Here is a 25145-nt window from a genome sequence, read left to right as displayed (position 1 = left end):
CTGCTGCTCGAAAGGACTCGCCATGCAGTTTAAAGTGTGCCTGTCAGGGGAGGGGAAGCCAAGGTACTCAGTGTGACATTGCAATGAAAATAAACTTCCTGCCCGCAAGAAAAAGGAGCAGCACACGAAAGCGCTATGAAACAAAAATATTTATGCAAAACCTTAAGTGAAAGCAACGTCAATATTTTTTGGCGTCTTTAGAGCTGCGGTTCCAGCCCTGAGCTTTCGCCTTTTGTCCGCCATTTTCCGGGTTTATTTCTTATGCAAAAACCGCATCAAAATCATAAAACAATTGCCGAGTTCTTTTCCGCTTGTTGAATATTGCAAAACTTTGCTGAGAACTCCTTTTAGCGAGCTGCGAAGTATCAGATTTTCGCTATACTTTTTGTTTGTTCCATGTGGAGACTTTGCCTGACGCACCGAAATCTCAACGTGGCCGCCATAGTTTTCCCGGGAATCCTTGAGTATTCACAAGCTTAGAGGCGAAATCTCCGTTAAAGTTTCCCTATTATGGTTTTCACATCGCATGAGTTAAATGGCCGAGAAGCGGGGACACGTGTGTCTTTTGTCCAGATTTTCCCACTGACAAGCATCGATCGATAAATGTGCTTATCAGCAAGTAGTCGATACATTTCGCTTATCAAAGCATTTTGGCTTATCAAATGTGGCATTATGCAGGGCGGGAGGGAAGAGCAGCCAACCCATCGATATTAAATTATAACAATGTGGTGGGGTGGTTCCCTATGATGGGTGGGCTGGTTGTTTGCATATCTAATCAGCCCACAACAACAGTCGGGGAGGGGAACGCACAATTGACTCATTAACAGGCAAAACCGCGACAAGCAAAGTCCAATACAAACACAGCCGCACACACACAACGATTTGTTATGTTTAATGATGTTGCTGGTTATGGTCCCTAAACTTTCCCCATCCCCTTCCCAGTGCCCGCCCTGTGTCCTGCAGGATAATTAGAATGGCTTAGCCTAATATGCGTGCAAGTGCTCCCAAAATTTGGTTTGGCTTAGAGCCTCCAACTGTGAATGCCCATTATTATGGGCCTTATATGCACTCGGGGAAATTACCAGCCAAAAGATACTTACTTAATTGAATAGAAAAGCAATTATTTTAATGTATTTTTGTTTTTTATTTTCAAACTGAATGTTAGAATCCTCTTTTATGTTTAGTCTATATGGTCTGTAAGTTAATCTCTGCTCTAAACTGACATTAAAATCGGGGATTAAGCTTTCCGCTTAGTGAAGATTCCAATAAATCCCAGTCCAGCTGGCAAGTTAGTTACTCAAGTGTCAGTGCAAACTTATGCACAATTATGAAACTGCTTAAACGCCTGCCAATAGCGCACTTGACAGCTAGTTAATGCTAACCAACTTTGGTGTTTAAACAAACCCAGCAGAGGAAGCCGGATAGCGTGAGTAATAGATGGGCAAACGCTTCTCAACAATTACATTACAATTTTTACACAATCAACGTCATCGTCATCATAATAATCAGGCAAAGTGAAGTATCAAATTACTGGCAGCGGTAAGGAAACCCAGCGACAGCCACTGATGGCATCCCACAGGCATCTGGAGCCAGCATGGCAATCGAAGACGAAGCCGCCGCATCATCATGGGCCACTGTGCTACTCATGCCACTCGGCACATCCCACATACGCCCTGTCTAGCCACGCAGCTCGGCACTCGGCAATTCTAATCAATTTTTATTATTTTTACAAACTTTGGCTTCGAGCGGAGGGTCGAAGACGGAGCTCACGTCGGCCGGGTCTTTGTTTCCGATGGGAAGGAATTTATCTAGGCGAAGGCAGAAGCAAATAGCACGCCTGGGGAGGATTGCCGTGAAGTTTTCCCATCCTAGTCCTGCCCCGGTCTCTCCTGTTGCTGACAAACGCACAAAAAACGCGTCGCAAATGGGCAGGATAAGAGGAAATCGGGGCAGGTGGTTCGGTGGCGGTGGCGGTGGGCGGTCGAATGTGTTTACGTTATGATTTTCGAAATCAAAATTCAGCACGAATAGGAATAAATTTACTTCCGAATGTCATTAAATTGTTTTCCGATAGAACGTGTATATTTCACGCAAGAAGTTTTTGTTGCTCACTAAGAACCGTATCTGGCATCCGCCCAGCATCCTCGTCACCGGCAGACGCCGCTGCCTACCACCTCCCGTTTTCCTTTTATTATTACGATACTTGATATTATTGATTCTGATTGAGATTTATGTTGGCGAGGACGATTGCCAAACAGCACAGGAGACCGCTGAGTTTTTGACTGGCTGGCTGCCGTACAAACGTTTAGCATATTCGTGCACTCAAAAAAGGATTTGAATTAAAGGTTTTATTTTTAAGATCCTCGTATATAAAATGTTGTCAACAAAATAAACATTTCGTATCTATAATACTTATTTTAGCAGATTTCTTGCAGTATACGAAATTATAGATAGTTTTATTAGCCCAAAACTCTACCAACATTTCTCTGAGTGGAAATGTCTCCTAGCCTTAAAAAAAACTTGCCAAGCTGCATAAATTTTGTGCACTGCCAGTTGCTTTGATTAATGCGCAAAAGTTTTCGCCTTTAACTAATAAAAGTTTCCTGCGCGCTTCCCCCAGTAAATTGGCCCAACATCTTTATCATGTTTCCTCCTCCTTCTGCTTCCAGAACTCGGTTGTCCAGAGCGACTACCGCATCCAGTCCCCGGCGGGCGGATCGCCCCTGCCCCTCTGCGCCGCCGCCAACGCGACCAGCAACAATGCCAACAGCTCCGGCGACAGCAACAGCAGTGCCGTGGGCATCTTGCAGAACAACACGAGCGCAGTGAACGCGGCCGGAAACAACACGAATTCGGCCGGAGGACCCAACACGGTGCTCCGTGTGATCGTGGAGTCGCTGATGTACCCCGTCTCGCTGGACATTCTGCACCAGATATTCCAGCGCTACGGCAAGGTGCTGAAGATCGTCACCTTCACGAAGAACAATTCATTCCAGGTGAGTTTCAGCTTGCGAGTGAGGTCTTTTCTTTTCCTAATGGGAAAACCCCTTGCGTTTCAGGCGCTGATCCAATATCCGGACGCCAACTCCGCCCAGCACGCCAAGTCGCTCCTGGACGGGCAGAACATATACAACGGCTGCTGCACGCTGCGCATTGACAACAGCAAGCTGACGGCGCTGAATGTGAAGTACAACAACGACAAGTCTCGGGACTTCACGAACCCCGCGCTGCCACCAGGTGAACCGGGGGTGGACCTCATGCCCACCGCCGGAGGACTGATGAACACCAACGATCTGCTACTGATCGCCGCCCGGCAGCGGCCTTCTCTCACAGGTGATAAAATAGGTAACACGGACGGAACATTTTCCCGATTTTTCCTTTATGTTTTTCCTACGCTTCTTGTTGCTAACCACACAAACGCCATACAATTTCATACATGTCAGCCAGTGAAACAAATTTTTAAGTTTTCAAGAGATGTTTTCGGGTCAATATTAAATTGTATATATTTCAATCTTATAAATTGATTTTGTTACCTTGAAGTATTATTTTTGCGTTTATGTTATCAAAAGCTAATTTCTTTGCCAAGATATTTTTGTGTAGCCTTACCAGTTTTTAAAAATCTAATAAACCAAATTAAATTGTAGGGCACTTGGCTTGAGTGTCTTTGATCTTCCTTTTAATATTGAGAACTCGGTTTTTGCATCACTGGAAATAACACACTTATACAAGAGAGTATTTTGCTACGCTATGCCTTGTTTTCAGTCTTTTTGCCTTTACACCTGCTATCGATTCAAATAGAGCTTAAGTGGCATGCAACTAATCGGAATCTCTCGGCATTGACAGATTGCTAACGCTTGTTCAATTTCCTTTCAGTCAACGGCCTGGGCGCCCCGGGAGTCCTGCCGCCCTTTGCCCTGGGCCTGGGCACTCCGCTGACCGGCGGGTACAGCAACGCCCTGCCCAACTTGGCCGCCTTCTCGCTGGCCAACAGCGGCGCCCTGCAGACAGCCGCTCCCGCTATGCGCGGATACTCGAATGTTCTGCTCGTCTCGAATTTAAATGAGGAGGTAAGTGCGCTACTATATTTTAAGGTTCTCTATAAGCTAGTGAGGCCTCACGTCCATGGTGGGATGTTTAGAAAAGGAACCAACTTAAGACCTGATTATACCATATAAATTTACTATTATAAATATATGGTCTTTTAGGATGTGAATAAAGCGGCAAGAAATAACAAAACATCGCTATATTAATAAATTCCATCACCCATTTATTAACTTCTTATATTCAAGGTGTAAAATTAGTTTACTAGTTTGCATTCCGTGTACGCCCACATTTTTCCATATGTTGCAAATTTTGTTCACACTTTTTTCGACCATTTATGAAAAGCGCTTTGATTTCTCGCCTCTCACACAAAGAATTTCATATTTTAATAACCATGTATTTGTACTCGTATTTGTGTAGTGCATCTGTTGACAGGCCTGGGACCTGAGAATCCCTCCCCTCCCTTTCCCCTTCCCTTTCCCTTTCCCTCTACCTATCTATCTCTTTCTCTGCGTCCCAGCCTGAAACCGAAACACAGTCTCCAGATCCATCACGTTCTATGATTTAATTTGATTATTTCCTGTTTAACGTTTACTTTGTTGTTTATTATTTGTAATACATCTGAAACGAATCTCTCGCTAACTGACGACAAACTCTATTTTCTCTTTTTCTCTGTAGATGGTCACGCCTGATGCTCTCTTTACCCTCTTTGGTACGTCTGCACAAACGATTACTCTATTAATTGCCAGTTCTTCCGATTTTATTTGTTTGTTGTCCGGGCCAAGCTAGAGGATGACCGTGGTGGAGTAGATGCAGTATGCACTCCTCTGCGGACACATCTTATTCGTAGTTGATATCTGTCTCTATCGCTATCCGACTCCTGTTCTATCTCTCCCCCGAAGTAAAAGCGAATACCTATTGTCCCGTCTAGCTTTGCCCGGTCACAACGTGTCCCACATAAATTTACACTCCTTGAACAATTTATAAGTAGTTTACTTGATTATTCATTGAATTTACACTGTACGAATCGAGCGAGGCCAACGCTTTATCCTTTGCTCCGTGTAGCTGCTCTCCGTGTTCTCCTTTTATCCTCGCTTCCGGTTGGCATTTACGCCATTTACGTGCAATCAGCAAAAGTGCCGTGAATTATTTATCCCCCGGTATGTGATGGCGCCAGGGGAGCGGGGTGGGCTAACAAAGCAATAGCTGACAAAAATGCGGCACAAACTGTTTAAAATATTGAAAAGCCTTAAAAACGTGAGGGGGCATCTAGAAATTTGGGTATGCAACGGGCGCCTGGCAGTTTCCACATAAAATGCATCGCCATGTGGGAAATATAAAATAGAACCATCAAGCCGGATAGTAAAAGTCCTGGACCTCGTGCTGGAAATCCATTCCTAGATCAAAGCGATCATATTCCAGCGAAGGCAAAAGCCAATAGTCCCTGCGAGGAAAGTAAATAAATTTAGAGCAACAGCAACCCGATCGGGCTATAAAACCCATTTAAATGGAGAGATGGTGCTCTGCACTTTTTCCGTGTGCCAGTGGCAGTATTTATTGTATTGCCAAATGGAATAAACCGGCTAAAGCCGGCAACAAATGGCTTTCTAATAGCTTTTTGCCAGCAGCAGCAGGGACAAATCCATCAGGCAGCTCGGAATGGGAATGGAAAGCGCTCCTTGGCTATCCAGTCTTGTCCTTCTGCCATTTATCCTGTCATAAGTTCTGCTTACAAATTGTAAAACAATGAAAATGAGAATACACTCGACGTCCTGCATACTCGTGCGCACCACATGCATACATATATTAAAAACACAGCAGCGGCAACTGGCAACAAGTGAACCACACTCGGCCGGGCGGTGGTGCAGTGGCAGCACCAGCACTTGTGCATCCTGTTGCTCCTCCGTTGTCTTCGTGTGCGTTGGTGTGTGTGTGAAATTACATGAATTAAGTGTGCTCGTGGCTGGGCTCCATTGTTGAGGCGCAGGACCCAGGGCCAGGGGGTGAGAGAGCGAGCGCCCTGAGCTGAGAGCTAAAATGCATGCACAAAACACATGCTTTAACATGTGCTCATCCTGCCACACACACAACTCCGGCACCCACTAACACACTCGCAGCACAAAAGATTGAGTGCGGAAGTGCATAGCTATAAAAATGTCCATTTATTTAGTTATCATTGCGCTTGTTGCTGTCGCCCATTGTTGCTTTTGCTGCCTTTCTTCGGTGTGTGTGCACGGGGAAAAAATGTGTTCTGCTCAATAAACCCAAAACGGCCTTAAGCCACGAGCAGCTTGAAATAGTAATTTATAGAAATTCTATCCCAAACTCTATATTCATTTAATGAAGAATCATTTATTCTTAATAAATTGGGAAAAATAACTGTCACAAAAATACTCTTAGCTATTGGATTAAATTAAATATTCTAATACTGAAATAATATCAAAATTGGGCAAATTATTCAAAGCTTTTAAATTAATTTTCTAGAAGCGTCATCGCACTAAGAAATTTCTTATTTTTCTCGGTGCGTGTGTGTGGTTTTTGCCTCCTGCTCCCGGGTCTCTGTATATATATATACCTTTTATACCGCACACAGCCATGATCATTGTGTAGTTTTTGCTGGCTCTTACAATTGAAATAAAATTTACTTGTGACTTTTCGTAGCTCGTTGGCTCGGTTAGCCGGTCGGTTGGTTGGTTGGTTGGTTGGTTTCTCGGATGGAAAGGGGATTGTCTCCTGTCTCCTTGCTGGTTTTTCGTCGTCTGTCGTCTGTTTGCCAAATGAATTTAACTAACTTTGTAAAGTTAATGGGGTTTGCTGTTTGAATTGCTCGCCCAACTTCCCCCCGCCCGTGTGTGTGTTTTATTATTTTATGGGATTCCCAGTTGACTTTTCACTTGCGCTGCATTTCTCCATTTGGCTTGCTCCATTATGTACTTGATTTAATTACCAAAACACATCGATTGAGCAAGTTTTTGTCCGGTTCTACGAGCATTCTGCCAAGTGTGGCGCATAATTGCAGCATAATGGATTTTGTTGCCACAATACCGCCCGACCTCCGCCCTACTCTCCCTCCCCGCCCTGCCGCAGGCTATACAATCTCTGGTGAATTTTTTGCCAGTGTGTGCTCGTATGGCCGACAACAACAAGAGTCTGTTTCTCCCTTTTGTCTCTGGTGACACAAAACGGTTTGTTTGCGGCCACACACACAGGCTTCCCCTTTGTTTGCATGCAAATGCATTTAATTTGAGTTTAAATACCCAAATATAAACTTCTGCCAAACAGACGCAACCACATGGAGAGTGCCGGGCAGCAGGGAGTTAAGCCGCTTGCTAGCCCGGAACTTAACCCTTGTGTGCTGCTGCTGCTGCTGCTGCCTTTGATTTATATTTACAAATTGCATCCATTCTGTCAGCAGTTCGGGGCTTATCGCTCAAAGTAAACAGAAATGTTGCCAAACGTATTAATTGCTTAAAAATTGTTTCTGTCCAGTGCAGTTGTTGTTCTTGTTACCGGATTTGTGCAGCGTAAACCACAGGGCACCACCACAGAGCCACCACCTCCAGGGCAACTTTGAGCCACTGAGCCGGGAAAATCCGATCAGCAGACCGCTTAGCAGAGTGCTGCTGCAGCTAAAGTTACAGCCACCGCTCCTGCCCCTGCTCCTCCTCTCCCTCCTGCTCCTGCTCCTGATCCTGCGCCAGTTGGCAGCTGCCTGCACTGCTAATAAAGCTTAGATTGCTGATTAAACGCTCCGAAGGGCTCAGCCCAGGGCGAAGCAGAAAAGTTGGATACCCATACGCCCCGTTGCACAGCCGAGATGGAGAGATGTCGATAAGTCGAACGTTAAGCGTATTATTATTGGGGTGCCAATAGATTTAGATAAACTCGCTTCCCAAGGAGCCAGAGCCAGAGCCAGCAAGCAGCCAGCGTGTAATTGACGGCCAGAGTCTCGACGGGCAATCAGCCAAATGGCAGGCTAAAATTTTATGTAATAACCTTTGAATTTCCAAGTAGCTCTAAGCAGACAGCGGACAGACAGAAGCACCGCCAATGACACTTAAAGGAGCTAGAAGCTGCAAAGCAGACAAACAAATGCACTCCGGCGAAAACTCTTTAGACTGGAGGAGGGTTTGCTCACAATTTTAGGAATTATTTAAAAGATTTTCGTAACGCATTTCGTATCCTAACTTTTCATATCAAATGCCTTTCAGATAAATATCATTGTCTTTCATAAGTTTAACGTTTTAAAAAATTTTTTAATGAGACTGTCACGAACCTCCCATGATTTTTGATCAGTGTAGCAGGCAACTGGCAAGCGAGTGGCAAACGTCAACCGGCAAATGGCAAACGGCTGCTTTTGTTATGTTAATGGCAACACGTAAGGACACGTAACAACGATTTCCACATGAGGTGGGGCCAAAGGCGCTGCGGGCCACGTTGGGAGGCGAATTTAGCACTTCAAAGGCTCAGGGGGAGGGTCGGGGGGCAGGGCGAGTGTGCGGTTCGCTGCCGCCGCTCACCTGAGAGCTGTTTGCATACCAAATAATAAAAGTGGCGAGCTCAACTTCGGAGCCGGGGACAAACAACGCACTTCAAACGCGGGGATTGATCTAGCCGAAAAACAGCAACCAACGTCGCAACAAAAAGGCCAAAAGCCCGGAAAAGTTGGGCCAAAACCCTTTCGGGTGCCAGCCAGTCAGACATTTTATTAGTTTTGACAGCGCTTTGTTCGCTCTGCCTGCGACTAGGCGAAGACCCAATTGAAAGGGCCCAGAGGCTCTCTAGGGCATGCTCTTTAGACACTTGACACATGCCGCTTAGGCTGTCAAGCATTCAATACCCATTCCAGGCCCCACTCGGCCGGAAACCACCCTGCAGGGCCACCAACCAACCCACATTCGATAGCCCATTTTCGGGGGCTGGGATTGAGTTGCCTTTGCATAACAATAAAAGAAAACTTAATCAGTCTGCAAATCGTCTGGGAAACAAGCCCCAACACCCGAATACTTGCACATATGCCGTGTAATCCGCTTATGTAATTGTAATGGCGTGATAAAAATTTATATCATTGCCGAAAATATTGTCGAAACGTGTTTAATTGAATTTTTATGCGTTTAGAGATCCGGCGTATTGCCGCGTGATTTCCCCTCTTTGTGTGCGAGTTGATTGTTGTTGCTACGTATGCGCGGAATAATTTCATAAAATTTTATGCGCTACATGTTGTGGCAGAAATGCAATTTGATAAAGTGCCCGAAACAGGAAAAATTAAATCCAATGTGCAAATAATTTCAATGAATTTTTCATAATCGCAACAAATCGCTTTAGCAGCCAAACGCAATGTGACAGGCGTTCGAGGGAATGTGATTAAATGGAAGCCATCGATTTGAATTCGAATTTGCATTTCCGTTTGGCTTTTGACACCAGCGATAATGGAGATGGAAAGCTGGGGAGCTTAGAAGGCGGTTTCAACTTTATAGACTCCCAGGCTAATATGCCACCGCCATCCGCATAATTCTTCATCTAGAATACGCTCAAACACACGACTAATGGGCCGCCGGGGAATCGGCTCCGCTGTCTGCATACGTTAGTGTCGCGAAACCGCAAAAAAGCGAAAAAACTTTCGGAGAAACATTCAGGCGATAATAAATTATTATCAAGTCTGTCGGTCGGTCGGAGCTGGGAATACGAATAAAGATTGAGGCTGCTGGGCTGGGCGCACTTTGCATGGCAACCGGCAGCTGCTGTTCATACGCCCCGTTGCACGCCGAGTTATGCTGGTGACTGGAGGAGGGCGGCATGCCTGGCATTCAATATGCTCCACTGCCAATACTTGCAGATGTGGATGTCGATGTCGATGTCTGCGCTGCTTCTGCTTCTGCTGTTGCTGCTGGCCTCGCTTGCAATTGTTGCCCCGAATTCCTGGCAAAAACGAAACGAAATTGCTCGGTGTTTGGCATAAGTCAAGTCCGCCGGATAACTGGGAACCAAGGCAGTCAGTCAGTCAGGTAGCCAGTCGTCTGTATAAAATGGATTTACTGCCAACTGTTGAACTGTGTGCTCTGTACTGCGAACTCCTCCTCGGTCTCCACTATTTACTACCTGCATTTCCATTGCTACTTTTGTAACTTGTTAGCGCAGCGCTCGCTTCGCTACGCTCCGAGTAGCTGGCATGGCCCTCACTTTTATAGCCGGCATTGCTTCCTAAGTTCTTGCACTGCGAGAAAGTCGAGAGGCGTCTCAATACTCCTTAGTATATTGCCCGCAACACATTTTCAAGCTAAATAAAATGAATACAGGTGAATCCACAAAACTATTTGGATTGGATTGGAAACATCCTTACCAAAGTACTAGGACATTTCCTAGAGTGCATCTTCCCGCTTTTTGCAGGTGTGTGTGACTAAAAGTAGTTGAAAATTTACTTTGCGCATTATTCGATTTGTTGTCTTGGGCAGGGCTGCACTTTACATTGTTTGCTTTGGGGTCGCCTTTGCCATTGGCATTGCCATTGCCCTTTGGCCACCAACTCGACCGGCAACTATTTTTTATGCTTGATGGCAATTTGCGCCCTGCTTCAAATTTGCGCTGATTGGCTGCACACGGGGTGGAGTCCGGCGGGCGGACTAGAATAAGTCACCCGGGCCAATGGACCGACCCTCGGCCAGCTGTCAAAGCAAAGTCCCCGGGCCAGGGAAGAAAGCCAGCGGCTTCCTTAAAGTCATCTGCCAGTCTTAATGCAGTCCTGCAGCTGCGTCGGAGTCTGCCTTATATTGCATAGTTTGCGGCGTAAGTAAAGCCATAAAATACAATTCAATAACGCGTCCGCCGCCGCCGCCGCCGAAAAGTTGCACACCAGCGCACCTTGTCTGACAGCTGTAAAATCCGTGGCCTTAAAACGGAATGCGGCCAAGGAAGCCGGGCCGGCTGGGGCAGCCAACCAACGGAGGAGCTGCAGCCGTGGTTCGAATTGGAGCTCGTAAAAAATAGCAGGGGAAACTTATTGAGCCAGTTATGAGTTTCGTACATGATACTAACGGCGTGGCCCGCGGCAATAATGCGAGTGCTTGGGTTGCGGGTGCGGGCAGAGAGAGCAGGTGGGCAGGGGAACTATCCTTCCAAAGGATATCTCGTGTACATGTTATGGCTTTTTGGTGGGGTGTAAAACTTTTTCCGCGGCCGCCATAAACCGCTTGGAGCTGTCCAAAAATTCAAGCAGCAGCCGAGGGGAAGAAAAGCTCACTACTTTGTGCAGGACCAGGCTTAAGGAAGTCACGCAAATAAGGTGTCCAAGACCACTTACACTTGGAATCAACAATATTCTTCTTAAATTAGTGACACCAATATGAGTATTTTAGAGCAACAATACCTCTTTAAAGCATGAATCCTATTTTTCCAAAAATAAAAAATCGAGTAGTTACATGCTGTTACTTTAAAGTCCATTAAAAGTAAATTAATTTGTTAGTTTTTCAAAGTGTATTTTTCATACTCGTGAAATGCTAGTGACCATTTTCCGAGCAGCAGCTACAAAGTGCTTTAGTTTTAGTTGGCCCGCTCAGCATTTCTGCCGCGACACTCGTATAACTTTACTGGCAGCACGATGAAATTCGAGCCGACGCTTGCGTACCCAGTAGTCTCTACCATATACTCATAATCCTCCACCTTTCCCATCCCCAGGTGTATACGGCGATGTGCAACGTGTAAAGATTCTGTACAACAAGAAGGACTCGGCACTCATTCAGATGGCGGAGCCCCAGCAAGCTTATTTGGGTAAGTCAAGCAGACGCACTTTCACCCCACTAACCCACGAACACACCCCCACCTAGTACATACCAACATCCACCCCGAAACACAACGAAATGAAAGTAATGAAAAATCTGAGTCTCGATCCGTAAGCTGAGGGCCGGGGCGAAAAAAGAGCAACTGCAATTTGCAGCTTGTTTAAAATGAAAATTCCGGCAACATGAAATTCCAAACGGCGCATTCCTTTGGCAACCGTAACCGTTGCTGCTGATGGTGTTGGTTGTGCAGCTGCAAATGCAGCAAACAAAATGTATTAATAATAAAAATTGTTAAAGCGAGAGGGACGGCAACAGGGCCAAGAGCGCGAGATGGCTGGCCGTGCGCATAAATGGAATTTTATAAGCGCTTTATTACCAGCCCGCCTGGACAGCAGCAACACCTGGTCGAGATCCAGTTCCGCCCTCCCCCGCCGCTTCCCCCATCCCACGACGCCCGGCTACAAAGGCTCCTCCTGCTCGCCGGGACATGCCAATCATTTTATTGCATTTATTTGTGTGCACTTTGCCATTGTCAGGCAGCGCGCCTTGCCGGCGGCCAAGGACTCCCCCCCATCACCATCCCCATCCAATCCAATACGACCCCCTGCACGCATTAAACGAAATGAAAATTGTCGCGCATTGCGACGCGTTAAGAGCAACCAACCGACGTGCCAAATTCCACTTTATTACAAAAACAGGAGCGGCGGCAGTGGCAAGGCGATCGAAGCGTTGACAGCGCTGACAGCGACACCTTTTCCAATTTCGATTTGGTTTTATTCCATTTAACACGCCAACTATCCAGCGAGCACTTCCCAGTCCACCGCCCTGGTCTCCTCCGGTCAGCACTCATTGTTCCCGCTCAGCGGTGCGTCCGCCGCTGTCTTTCATTTGTGTTATTTATTCATTGGAAAAATAACTCAAAAGCTGTCAAAGTGCTGCGGCCCTGCAGGGAGGCGCTTAATTGAAAACGACAGCGGTGCGAAAACTCCCGCTCGATGTCCTTGCCTTTGAGCTCGTAAGGAAACTGCAGTGGGTGCTGTGCACATGCAAATTTATCCACATTTTAAGCCTGGCTCAAAGGGCTTTGTGAGTAAAATTGCTGGCTCATGCGGCTCAGGTACAAATTCATATATTGTGCGGTCCTTGCAGAGCTTACTATAGACAAGATTGCCTTTGTTTCACCACGGCCGTATTTATTTCGGACCGATTCCGAATTACTTCCCGCACAAGAAGCATATTTTATTAGCTGCTTATTTCCGTTGAGAGAGGATGGAGATGAAAATCAGGTTGAATGCCATCAGGGCGTTAATCGTTCGCACATGTAATTTATCAATTATATTTTTCGTCACGATTCCGTGTCATTCGCACAGGCAGCGACTGCTGCTAATCTGTCCAATAAATGCAAAGTGCGATCGCTGCGGAAATTGCCAGCAAATTGCGAGCCTGGAAAAGCGTAAGCTACTGCATAATGAATGCCATCAACTGTTTATTGATTTAAATAAAAAGAAAATAAGTGCATGGCAGGCCGGTCCAGACACACAGGTGCGCAAATACGTAATGTCCCGAGGGTATCCGCCAACCCGCAGACCAAACATCCGCAGTCGCATCCGCACATCCGCCGCTCAACCGCGAACTATTTTCGCCAGCTTGTCACCAACTGTGGGGCCCGCTTTTCCCTTCGGCAAAAATATGCTTTGTGCTGTACTCAATTAATTTTTTAATTATAATTATGTAAACACACACATTCGCAGAATTCGGTGCCCGCGTGCGGTGCTCCTTGCATTCTTTAGCTCGCAGCTCAATAGCATTCCTGCTTTGAGATTTTCCTACTTAATTAATTGGGTTAAACCAGCGGACGGGTGCGGAGGGGAGGAGGAGAGCTAATCAGCAGGAACTCTTGAAAATGCATGGCTTAATTTCGGGTAATTTTCCCTTGTGCGCTTTTGCCGGCAGCAGGAGCATCAGCATCTGTCCGAATTCGTTTCGGTGGCGTATACGCAATGTTGTGTTAATTGAATTCGTCCAAAAATTGACAGCATTTCGAGGACCACAAATGGCCGCCGCCGGCTGCAGTTGATAAAACTATTGTGCAGATTTTACGCAAATGAACCGACAAAACCAAAGCCAGTCAACTGTTTGGCCAAACAAGCAAATTATTGTGCCAAACTAGGAAGTCGACGTCCCTTCCGCTCCCACACCCCACCCCAACCCAGGCCACTCCGTTCTATTCCATTCTCCCAGTCAAACACAGAAATGCGAGCCAATGGCCCCGGGGCATGTGAAAATATTAATGGGCATGCGGCAGCATATAGACTACTAATGTGCCGCAAGGGCTGCCAAATGGCAAACACTTCCGCTGCTGGCTTTCTCCTATGTTTCAACCCATCTACACTACGAAAAACAGGCTCATTTATTTTGTGCTTAGGAAATATGTTTTCAGTGAAGAAAGGGCATGGAAAACTGTATGCTAAAAAGAATTCTATACCGGGATTAGTTCGAAACGATATCTCTTACACTATACGAGACTCCATACTTTTTCCGAGTGTACAAACCTACCTGGACAGCAGGTAACAAGAACAAGTCTGCAATGGAAGCCGAGTTCGGGCGGGAGTGCGCACTTATGCACTCATAAAATATTAACAAATTCATTCGTTACTTTGCCCAAAACTCTCGCCAACAAACAAAGACGATTACCGAACAAGGAGCAGCAGGAACAGGAGCAGGAGGCTGGAGGCGGGAGGCAGGAGGCAGGAGGCAGGAGGCAGCAGGCAGCAGCTGCCCGGGGTCACCCAACTCACCCCATGCATACGAAAGTGTCTCGTAAGGTGGTGTGCGTTATGGCGGGGACCTCACACAAAATACGGCTACAATTGCACACTCAGCATACGAATTACAGCGTAAAGGCGCAAAAAACTTTGCAAGTGAAGTCAACGGAAAACGGGGCGACATTTCGGGCAGGAGGCGATGGGAATCAAAATGGAACGGACACCGAACCACTCGACACAACTAACTGCGACAGCAATCAGAAGGCACGGGCAAGGAGCTGGGAAATAGACAAAAGCACACAATGAAAAAACAATAAGCTGCCCACCGCCCACCGCCCACTGGGGCGTCCACTTGGTGGGCAGTTTGAGGTGTTCGGGTGTCGGGGAAGTTATAATGGAGCGTTTGTCGGCTGGCAACTAAGGGTGGCTGTGGGCAGTGGCAGTGGGAGTGGGAGTGCGAGTGCGAGTGCGAAGCTGGGCGGGATTAAGTTTTGCGCAACTTATTGCCAACTATGGGCAGGCACACACACAGATACCGCCAAATTTATTGGCCCACTCCCAGCTGTCGACGGGGCGGGGGCATTGCCTCTTTTGCTTGCAAATAAATTTTCTGTTTGCCGTACAAATTACTACAAAATATTTTGCATAAGCGTACGCATAAAGGCATTTGCAATAAAAACAAACAAACTCGCACATACTCACATGTGCTGGCCGCATTCCATTGCCATTTGTATTATGGTCGATTACGCATACGCCATGTGTGCGTGTGCTACGAAATGTAGAAGTCGAGTTCGGTGAAAGTTTCCTCCGACTTGGGTTGACAATGCTAAGTGACTGTTTGAATGACTTGGCGCCCGGCCCTCTGTGGGCCACTATTAATTACGGAACTGGGAAAATGCCGGGCAGAAGATGTTTTGCATAGTTTACGAGCCAGAGATAATAAAGTGTCTGGCCAGTGCGGCCGTAGATCATAGTCAAGGAATTGCTGGACATTAATCGTTCAAATCATGAAAGTTACAACTAACTTGGAGTTTATCAGGTGGGGGTAGTGAACCCCTTCCAGCCCTAGCTCCGGATGCGGACTCACCTGAGCCACATTCGCCCCATCCTCTGCGCCTTCCGCTTGTGGAGTAGCATTTTCTGAGTGGGGTTGGTCCCAAGTGTATGGTGCTTAAAAGTCTTAAACCGATAACTTCATGCATAAAACAAGGGCAGGCCCTTAAAGCCTCATCGCCGAGTCATTTCACTTACTTTCGGGCTCCCCATTCCACACTTCCTGTTCTTCCTGCTTGTTTTTGTTAGTTAATAATGATTTGTTGTTGCCGCTGATGCTGGTCAGCAGTCTCAGCCTTGTAATTAAAAGTTTAAGATACTTTTTGAGCCGGGGCCCAGGCGCAGCTGCAGCCCTTCAGAAATGGTAGGCAAAGTTAGGACCCGTCCCTGCCATTTTTCGAAAAGTGTCTCGCCTGCACATTAATCTTTATTACAAGTGTTTGTCATACACAACGACGAGTACAGAAAAAAGGATGCTCAGGCCACATGAGCTGCGACGGGCTTTGTCACTGCTGGCCCTCCTTTTATTTTACAATTTATTATATTCGTGCGCCTTTGGTTTTTTGAAAATCACTTAATCCATTAGGCAAACAATAAACGGCTGAGTAAGCATATTGCTTAACAATAAAACAGAGGAGCAGTGATAAAATGTGATGTAATTTATTAATGTAACGCATGAGAGTTGAGAAAAGTTCGGACTTTCTCTGGACAGTGGTCCTGGCCTAAGCCGTCGGATGACTTGGCAGGAACTGAAATTAAATAAAACGTAATCGAAACTGAATCGAAATGGGAATGGAAATTGAATTGTACTTAAGTACAGCTCTCCGTTGCACATGCATTCCGTCTGAGCCGCAGGTGTTATGACTGCCGAGAATATGAGAAATAAGGCACAGTCCGTTGGAACTTTCAGAGGGAAGGCGGCAGAAGAGAGCCCGAAGAAGGCGAACTTTTGTTTGGTAATACTTTTACGGCCAAACAAGCATTTCAGCTCGTATAAATCACCAAAGGCAGACAACATTGATAAAGATGCAGTTACATTTCAGTATGTAAATATTTACCCGCACTTATTGCTGACTTTGTTCGACTTCGACGGCTGGCGGCTTGGATCTTTGGTTACACTGAGGGAAGAAAGGGCCGAAGCAATATGCTGTTGAAATTAAAATGTAATACAAGGGGAAGAAGTCTTAGCAAGCAATATATAATTTTTTATTTACGGCGATTATAGTCTTCGGGTTTTATCATTCAGCAATATTTGTAGTTCTATGTTGTGCTTTTTCTATCCGTGTTTTTTTCCGGGGTTCGGGGCGAATACATTTTTATGGCTTTGTGGCGCAGCATATAAATTGCATTTCCACAGATACATTTATTGACACAGCCACATTTCCCATTCCCATCTACAGACTCATCTAACAAGCAAAAAACTTTTCCCCCGTGCACCCAATTTAACGTGTTACTTTCTGCTTCACAGCCATGTCTCACCTTGATAAATTACGTTTATGGGGCAAGCCGATACGTGTGATGGCCAGCAAACACCAGGCCGTGCAGTTGCCCAAGGAGGGACAGCCTGACGCCGGACTCACACGTGACTACTCGCAGAACCCGTTGCACCGCTTCAAGAAGCCGGGCAGCAAGAACTACCAGAACATTTATCCGCCATCGGCGACACTGCATTTAAGCAACATTCCGTGAGTATTCGCCAGGGCATGGCCCCTCACCTGCTCCTCCTGAGGGGTATCAGGTGGGCGTATGCGTGGGTGGTGGGACAGGCTTTCCGTGGATGCTGGGCGGTGGCTCGATTCGGCACGACAAGGCAATTACAATTACCGCTATGAGCAGCGGAAACCCCGCGTGGTAGCCTCGTCTGCCAAATATGACAAAGCATCCTGCTGGTTGGGATTCGCATGGCGGCTGGAGGGTGGTGTCTGCCCTCCGCTGTGTGAATTTATGAGTCGAGCCAATAGCCCCTCAGACAAAGACCCCTTGGAGCGCCTGCCGGGTGGTATCAATGAACCAGCCTCACTGCGGGCACTTTCACGCACCCACGCACCCTTAAATCAATGACTCTTATTGTAAACCTAACCAATATCTCCTCTCTCTCCCTACAGCTCATCCTGCTCTGAGGATGACATCAAAGAAGCCTTCACCTCAAACAGCTTCGAAGTTAAAGCATTCAAATTTTTCCCGTAAGTAGTAGCGCATATTAAAGCTTTTTACTGGATCTATCACTAATGACTTTACTCCTTGCTCGTACAGGAAGGACCGCAAAATGGCGCTGCTGCAGCTGTCGTCCGTGGAGGAGGCCGTTCTGGCGCTGATCAAGATGCACAACCACCAACTGTCCGAGTCTAACCATCTGCGCGTGAGCTTCTCCAAGTCGAACATCTAGAATCCGATCCGAAGTCAGGTTTACTGAACCTGACTGGGTGCCTCCGGCGGGTACAGCTACATGCAGATGCACCAGCAACACCTACAGGTCTATTGGCAGCAACAGATACAAACTATAATCCGTAGTACAAGAAGAATGCACGCAAACTTCTACTGAAAAGGCAGACGCCAGAAGCACCACCCACCCAATCCAACAGAACAACCAGCGGCAACAATCGATGCATGAGCTATACCAATTTTAATCAGAGCAACTCACTCTAGGAACTGTTTCTGTTTTTTACCCCACCCCTGCGGTGGAACAGGACAAAAACAAACGAGGAATCTTACTAAATTGATAAACAAAAAGTCAACTAAAAATAAATATAACTTCAAATTTACGCGAAAATAGCATTTCAACTTACGGCGCACGCAGACAACAAAGCAAGCAAACCACAAACAAACAAAACAACCCACTAAACAATCAGCAACATCGTAACCTAAGCATAACTTTAAAACTATAGTTCTTAAGAAAATTGCATTGCATAACAAAAACAAAAGAAAACAAAAAATATAAAGAGTAGACAGAGAAAAGTATGTTTAAAGTGAAGAGAAGATCGTAACTTAGAAATAATTTTAGTGCACTGTACTGTGTTTTGGTTTTAAAAAACGACAGAAAGTCAAGAACAAACTGAAGAGAGAAATTATGTTAAAAATGAATTAAGGCAAAGTTTTATTATGTACATGATGCTGTTATTATATTTTAAATGGATGCAACTTAACTTTAATTTTTTACAAGTGTGCAACTTCAATTGAAGCAATCGCATACACGTAGCTCGTAAATGTTTTCATTTTGCTAGACTTAAAAAGTAAGGAAGGATTTAGAGAGATGGTCCCGAATAGCACACCGAGTCCTAAGCACATTGAAGTGAAGCGAGGCGATGTGAAATAACGTTAAATGAAATTTAAGAAGATTGTATTAAATTTAATAACCTAAATAAATCGTGAACTTGGACACTGCGAAGATATATACTTGGCACGTCCGTTTGTTTAGAACTACGGGAGAGTAATAATTTTAAAGGCAGTTAAATCAACGCGTACGTAAACCCTTTGTGTGTATGTATATGTAAATGTTGTTAAGCTAGCGCAAATTATACACAAACGATCAAATATACATATGAATAAGTATGTATTGAACTACAACAAACCATGAAACAGGAAATTAAACAAATTTTAAGCTACAAAAGTATAATCTTAAAAAAGAAATCAAAACAGAAGGTAATTATATTTAATCATAGACATACTGGTAACGAAAGACATATACGTGTTTTAGCAACAAAACTGAATGATTTTTTGATAATTTTACAAGAACCCATAACGGACACCACACAAACACACACGCGACATACACACACTCACAGAAGCGAACAAATACAGACAAATATGAAAGTTTATATATATTTAGAAAGTGAAATTATTTATACGTTGGAGCAAAGAACAAACAAAAAGAGAAAAAACTAATAAAAAGCAAAAAAACACAAAATGGTTAAAAAATCAACTAATTGTAACTTACATGATATGGATTTAGTTCGTAAGCATGAGTAGCAGTGATCGTAATTTAAAATTAAAAGAAACACAAACACAAAGGAAACAAGTAATTCACAATACAAAATCCACAAGAATGGTAAAATTAAATGAATATATATAAACGAAAAACGTGTACGAAAAGCAACAGTAAAATATTGTAAAATGTAAAATTTATTGAAGTACTATATTTACAGTTATCAAACAATCGCGCAGGCAATACAGAAATATGGTCAAAAGGGGCAATACGAACGAGAAAAGGTTGACGAAAACCTACCTACATTTTCCATGTAACACAGAAAGCTTACCAAACGTTTTTGAGCCAACTCTAGCGTTTCATATACATACTGCAACTAGCTATCTAACTTACCTTAACCTTAAACCTATTTATCATACTTACATATGCTCTATGTCTATGTCTACTACTTATATATACACTATATACACGTTTTGTTAGCGCATCGAAGCAAAGTAAAGCGATATGATATACGTCTATATCAGACCCACGACTGCTAGAATTTCAAACGAGAACTCTTGACAAATCAAAATTTCATAAAAGTATTTAGCGAACTTAACTCTACAACTGCATACAACCGAGGCAACCCAGACTATGAAAAACAAAAGCGATTGCACACCCTCACACCATCAACTTAAACTAAACAATCAGCAAAGGTTAAGACGGGAATCAGGACGATGTCCTTGCTGTTCGTTGGTATGCAGCGTTCAAAGAGTAATCAAATATTTAGCCCAACGATAATATAGATACAATGGCGCTACTGCGTGTAAATGTTGATAGTGAACACGACACCGAGCAGCATACGAATTAATAGAACTAATGCCGAACACAAAATACAGATACCTATTACGAATATACATTAAATTCAGATATCAATAAAAGTACAGTAACGAATGGCGATGGCGAGGAGTCGGATGCGCAGAGTAGACAATGCAGCTAATTGACAAACAGTACACTAAAAAGTATTACTTTACCAAGTAGAGAAACAAATAACGATTAATTTACAATTTAATTGAAATCCCGAAATTGAGATCGTGCAAAAAAGAGGAGGAATGAATGATGGAAGCAACCGGTGCGTTGCATTGGGCCAAGTAAAACTGTCGAACTGAAAGTGATCTTGTTCGGCGGAAGCGCGGAACGAAGTAATCAAAGTAACAGAATTGCATAACTTAGTGATGGAGTCTTACAGAAACCAACAGTTTTAAGTTGTACATTACTAGTTGCAAGAAGAGATATTACCAAAATGCAAAGTGAAACATAAATCGAAGACTAATCGTGAATTACATATATACAAGAGGAGCACATTTTCGAATGTTGTGGGCCTTGTGTGCCATGAGGCGACATTACCCACGCAGGCTTACAAGTGTGCTACTTTTACAGTTAGAAGAAACCAGATATATATGTGTATGTACTATATGTAATTGTAGCTATAACTATACATTAATGTGTCGATGAAAATGCAGCAAATTATTAGAGAAATAGCGATTGAGTCAACATGGAACGCAGTCAGAGAGTTAAAACTAAACACGAACTACAATCAAATCAAGTTAGAAAAGAGAAACAAAATCAGTTTTGAGTTACGGAACCACATGCGCAACATATACGACATGAACAGAAACATATCAGCATTGTTTGACACATGAGTAGTTTATTTAGACCCCCTACTTTGTTCTCCAGATCACCTCATTTGCTTGAGTTCCACCTTGTTCGAGACCGACTCTGTTCAGTATAGTCCAAGTACACACACAGGGTTGTTAGAATAAAATGAAAGAAAGATGGGAAGTGATTCCGATAAAAAGCGAATATTACGCATACATTTAGAGCAGCGCATGCTACAAATTGTTAGTTCGGCAAAAGTCTAAAAAAACGTATTTAAGAAGTAAAGAAGCGCTGAAGTCATAGATGGAAGCATAGGGAATTTGTTCAGAGTTTTTGAAGAGACAGGCGATAAGACATAATAAAGTTGAGATGCATATACTAATTTGTACAGTTTACCAGTTTGTGTTAAATGTTTTTTTAAACAATTCTATGTGGTTTTTAGAGAGGTCAAAAAGCGCAAATCAAAAAACGTTGTTACGTTTATGGTTTTGTTTATTTGGTTTGTTCAATTAGACAAACGTATAAAACTGATATACAATACATTACCTTTACTTATAGTTAGCTAAATCTGTATGTGTTTTACATAATGCTTTTAACCGAATTGTTTTTCACAGCATTTGAATTGCGTTTTTGAGATACACAGTACAGAATAAAAGTTGACAACAGGCAGAAGTTCCTACTTTTTAGTAAAAACGATTAATAGTTAAAGCATAACTAACAGAAATAACTTGCAGCAGAGAATTTAATACCGATACACATAAAACAAAAACGATTTTAATTCGATTGTCTTAGCCATTGCCACTTTCCTTTAGCGCTTGCTTTTATTAAAGGTTTGATTTCCTTGGTCTGTCTAATACTTGTGAATATATGGTGCGGTTTTTCATAGGTCAGGCATTATTGCAAAATTTAAATAGGGGCCAAGTTTTAAATATTAACAATTAAAACCTAACAATGGTATGACTAAAGTAAAGAGGGAACCTGGCATTGGCCAGCTGCCTTTTTGTGTTATTGGTACCCACTCTTCAGGAGGAATTTTTAAGAAAAAAATAATGTCAGTCACCGCTTAATTTCCGGCATCAGCTTCTGTGAATCGTTGCAAGTGAGAAAGCTTAGCATTCTGCCCTTGACTCTTAACTGCTTACAAACCCAACTGCGAATAGACACACGCGAAACAATCAACATTTCTAAAATCAAACTTTTAGTATACACCAAGCAAGAACACTTTGAAACTTTTGTGCTCTCTAATTGTACAACTAATGGTAATACGACAAAATAATCATTTTATGCTCTAAATGAAAAAAAGTAAAACTAAACGGCGATGTTTACGCATTGCAAGATTTTTCTCACCAAATTTTACTACAAATCTCTTATGTGTATTGTATATAAAAAGAAAAACGAAAACTAAAGTGTATTGATATATATTTAATTGTATTGCGATTGCAAAGAAAAGCAACACAAAAACAAAACCAGTGCATGCAACGTCAGACAAAAAGAATTAACATCCAACAGCAGCTACGTGACTCTTAATTAATTTTTTAAAACTTAAAGGTAAATTTTCATATTGCAATTGAAAGTGAAATGCAAGATATGAACTGTACGTACGAGTCAAAGCATTAAGCTTGTTGAGCTGAAGATACTTAGAAGTAAACTGAAGACATGTGGCACTAACTAAGTGGAAATGAAAGCAAATCTGCAAGCTGCGGCGTTGGCATCGAAATATTCAATTGAGCGCAGCATTGAGATTGCAATGATATGAGGAAAATATTTGTTATGTTACAAGCATTAATTAATTAATTATTATAATATTAATTATTATTGAAAATATTTGAGAAATAAAGATAAAATAAAAAATGATTCGAATCATTAATCAAATGTATTTATTTTCAGTTGTTCAATGAATTTAAGGAGAGGCATTCTTTGGGCCACACAAATAGTCCGTTAATTTTTGCCCAATGAAAATCCTGTTTTTGTCATAAGTTAATTGCACCAGCAAATATCAGTATTTTGCCCGAGGCAATGCCACAAATGGTCCGAATGCAAAGTGTCATATCGCGTTGAGCTCGTAATAAAATTTCCAATCGATTGGCATTCAACCCTGACAACTTTAATTTTTCGCGATTTTTAGCAAAAAATTGTGATGTAACCCCTTACAAAAAATGCAAAAATTGTCAAAAAATTAAAGTCTCCTAAATCTGCATGGAAACTATGTGGATCGTAAGCTCTGGTTGTTAGCTGGTCAGAACAGTCATTCTTTTAGCTGAGAACGCCAATTTAGACAATTTACGACCAAAAATCATCAAAAAAATCCTGTTTTTGCCATTAGTTGACAATCCCAATTTTGCACTAAAAATTATCAGGTTTTTGCCCAAAACAACGCAACAAATGGTCCAAATGCGGAGTGTCATACCGCGTTGAATTCGTAATAAAATTTCCAATCGATTGGCATTCAAATCTGACAACTTTAATTTTTCGCGATTTTTACCAAAAAATTGTGATGTAACCCCTTACAAAAAATGCAAAAATGGTCAAAAAATTAAAGTCTCCTAAATCTGCATGGAAACTATGTGGATCGTAAGCTCTAATTGTTAGCTGGTCAGAACAGTCATTCTTTTAGCTGAGAACGCCAATTTAGACAATTTACAACCAAAAATCCTGTTTTTGCCATTAGTTGTCAATCCCAAATTTGCACTAAAAATTATCAGGTTTTTGCCCAAAACAACGCAACAAATGGTTCAAATGCGGAGTGTCATACCGCGTTGAATTCGTAATAAAATTTCCAATCGATTGGCATTTAAACCTGACAACTTTAATTTTTCCCGATTTTTAGCAAAAAATTGTGATGTAACCCCTTACAAAAAATGCAAAAATTGTCAAAAAATTAAAGTCTCCTAAATCTGCATGGAAACTATGTGGATCGTAAGCTCTGGTTGTTAGCTGGTCAGAACAGTCATTCTTTTAGCTGAGAACGCCAATTTAGACAATTTACGACCAAAAATCACCGAAAAAAATGCTGTTTTTGCCATTAGTTGTCAATCCCAATTTTGCACTAAAAATTATCATGTTTTTGCCCAAAACAACGCAACAAATGGTCCAAATGCGGAGTGTCATACCGCGTTGAATTCGTAACAAAAATTTCCAATCGATTAGCATTCAAACCTGCCAACTTTAATTTTTCGCGATTTTTAGCAAAAAATTGTGATGTAACCCCTTACAAAAAATGCAAAAATTGTCAAAAAATTAAAGTCTCCTAAATCTGCATGGAAACTATGTGGATCGTAAGCTCTGGTTGTTAGCTGGTCAGAACAGTCATTCTTTTAGCTGAGAACGCCAATTTAGACAATTTACAACCAAAAATCCTGTTTTTGCCATTAGTTGTCAATCCCAAATTTGCACTAAAAATTATCAGGTTTTTGCCCAAAGCAACGCAACAAATGGTCCAAATGCGGAATGTCATACCGCGTTGAATTCGTAATAAAATTTCCAATCGATTAGCATTCAAACCTGCCAACTTTAATTTTTCGCGATTTTTAGCAAAAAATTGTGATGTAACCCCTTACAAAAAATGCAAAAATTGTCAAAAAATTAAAGTCTCCTAAATCTGCATGGAAACTATGTGGATCGTAAGCTCTGGTTGTTAGCTGGTCAGAACAGTCATTCTTTTAGCTGAGAACGCCAATTTAGACAATTTACGACCAAAAATCACCGAAAAAAATGCTGTTTTTGCCATTAGTTGTCAATCGCAATTTTGCACTAAAAATTATCAGGTTTTTGCCCAAAACAACGCAACAAATGGTCCAAATGCGGAGTGTCATACCGCGTTGAATTCGTAACAAAAATTTCCAATCGATTAGCATTCAAACCTGCCAACTTTAATTTTTCGCGATTTTTAGCAAAAAATTGTGATGGTTACCCCTTACAAAAAATGCAAAAATTGTCAAAAAATTAAAGTCT

General features: G+C 43.0%; 1 protein-coding gene across 10 annotated transcripts in view; it reads left to right on the top strand.

Annotated features, from left to right (window-relative positions):
* Nucleotides 1-23048, top strand: part of heph (polypyrimidine tract-binding protein 1 heph) — a 150183-nt gene extending 127135 nt beyond the window's left edge. For 8 of the 10 annotated variants that reach the window (XM_065865637.2, XM_065865635.2, XM_065865636.2 and 5 more), the window contains 8 exons: nucleotides 2670-2996; nucleotides 3060-3345; nucleotides 3874-4067; nucleotides 4720-4753; nucleotides 11713-11805; nucleotides 17103-17319; nucleotides 17740-17817; nucleotides 17888-23048. In XM_065865637.2, the coding sequence (XP_065721709.1) occupies nucleotides 2670-2996; nucleotides 3060-3345; nucleotides 3874-4067; nucleotides 4720-4753; nucleotides 11713-11805; nucleotides 17103-17319; nucleotides 17740-17817; nucleotides 17888-18020 (1362 nt within the window). In that variant the 3' untranslated portion in view covers nucleotides 18021-23048. Of the gene's footprint in view, nucleotides 1-2669; nucleotides 2997-3059; nucleotides 3346-3873; nucleotides 4068-4719; nucleotides 4754-11712; nucleotides 11806-17102; nucleotides 17320-17739; nucleotides 17818-17887 lie in introns of those variants that run through there. The other 2 variants (XM_017075750.4, XR_005014673.3) reach the window with 2 other exon arrangements.
* The last annotated feature ends 2097 nt before the right edge of the window (nucleotides 23049-25145 follow it).

Source organism: Drosophila suzukii, chromosome 3 (assembly GCF_043229965.1).
Source record: "Drosophila suzukii chromosome 3, CBGP_Dsuzu_IsoJpt1.0, whole genome shotgun sequence".
NCBI classification, from domain to species: domain Eukaryota; kingdom Metazoa; phylum Arthropoda; class Insecta; order Diptera; family Drosophilidae; genus Drosophila; species Drosophila suzukii.
Note: the sequence above shows the minus strand (reverse complement) of the source record. Positions and strands in the feature narration are given on the sequence as shown.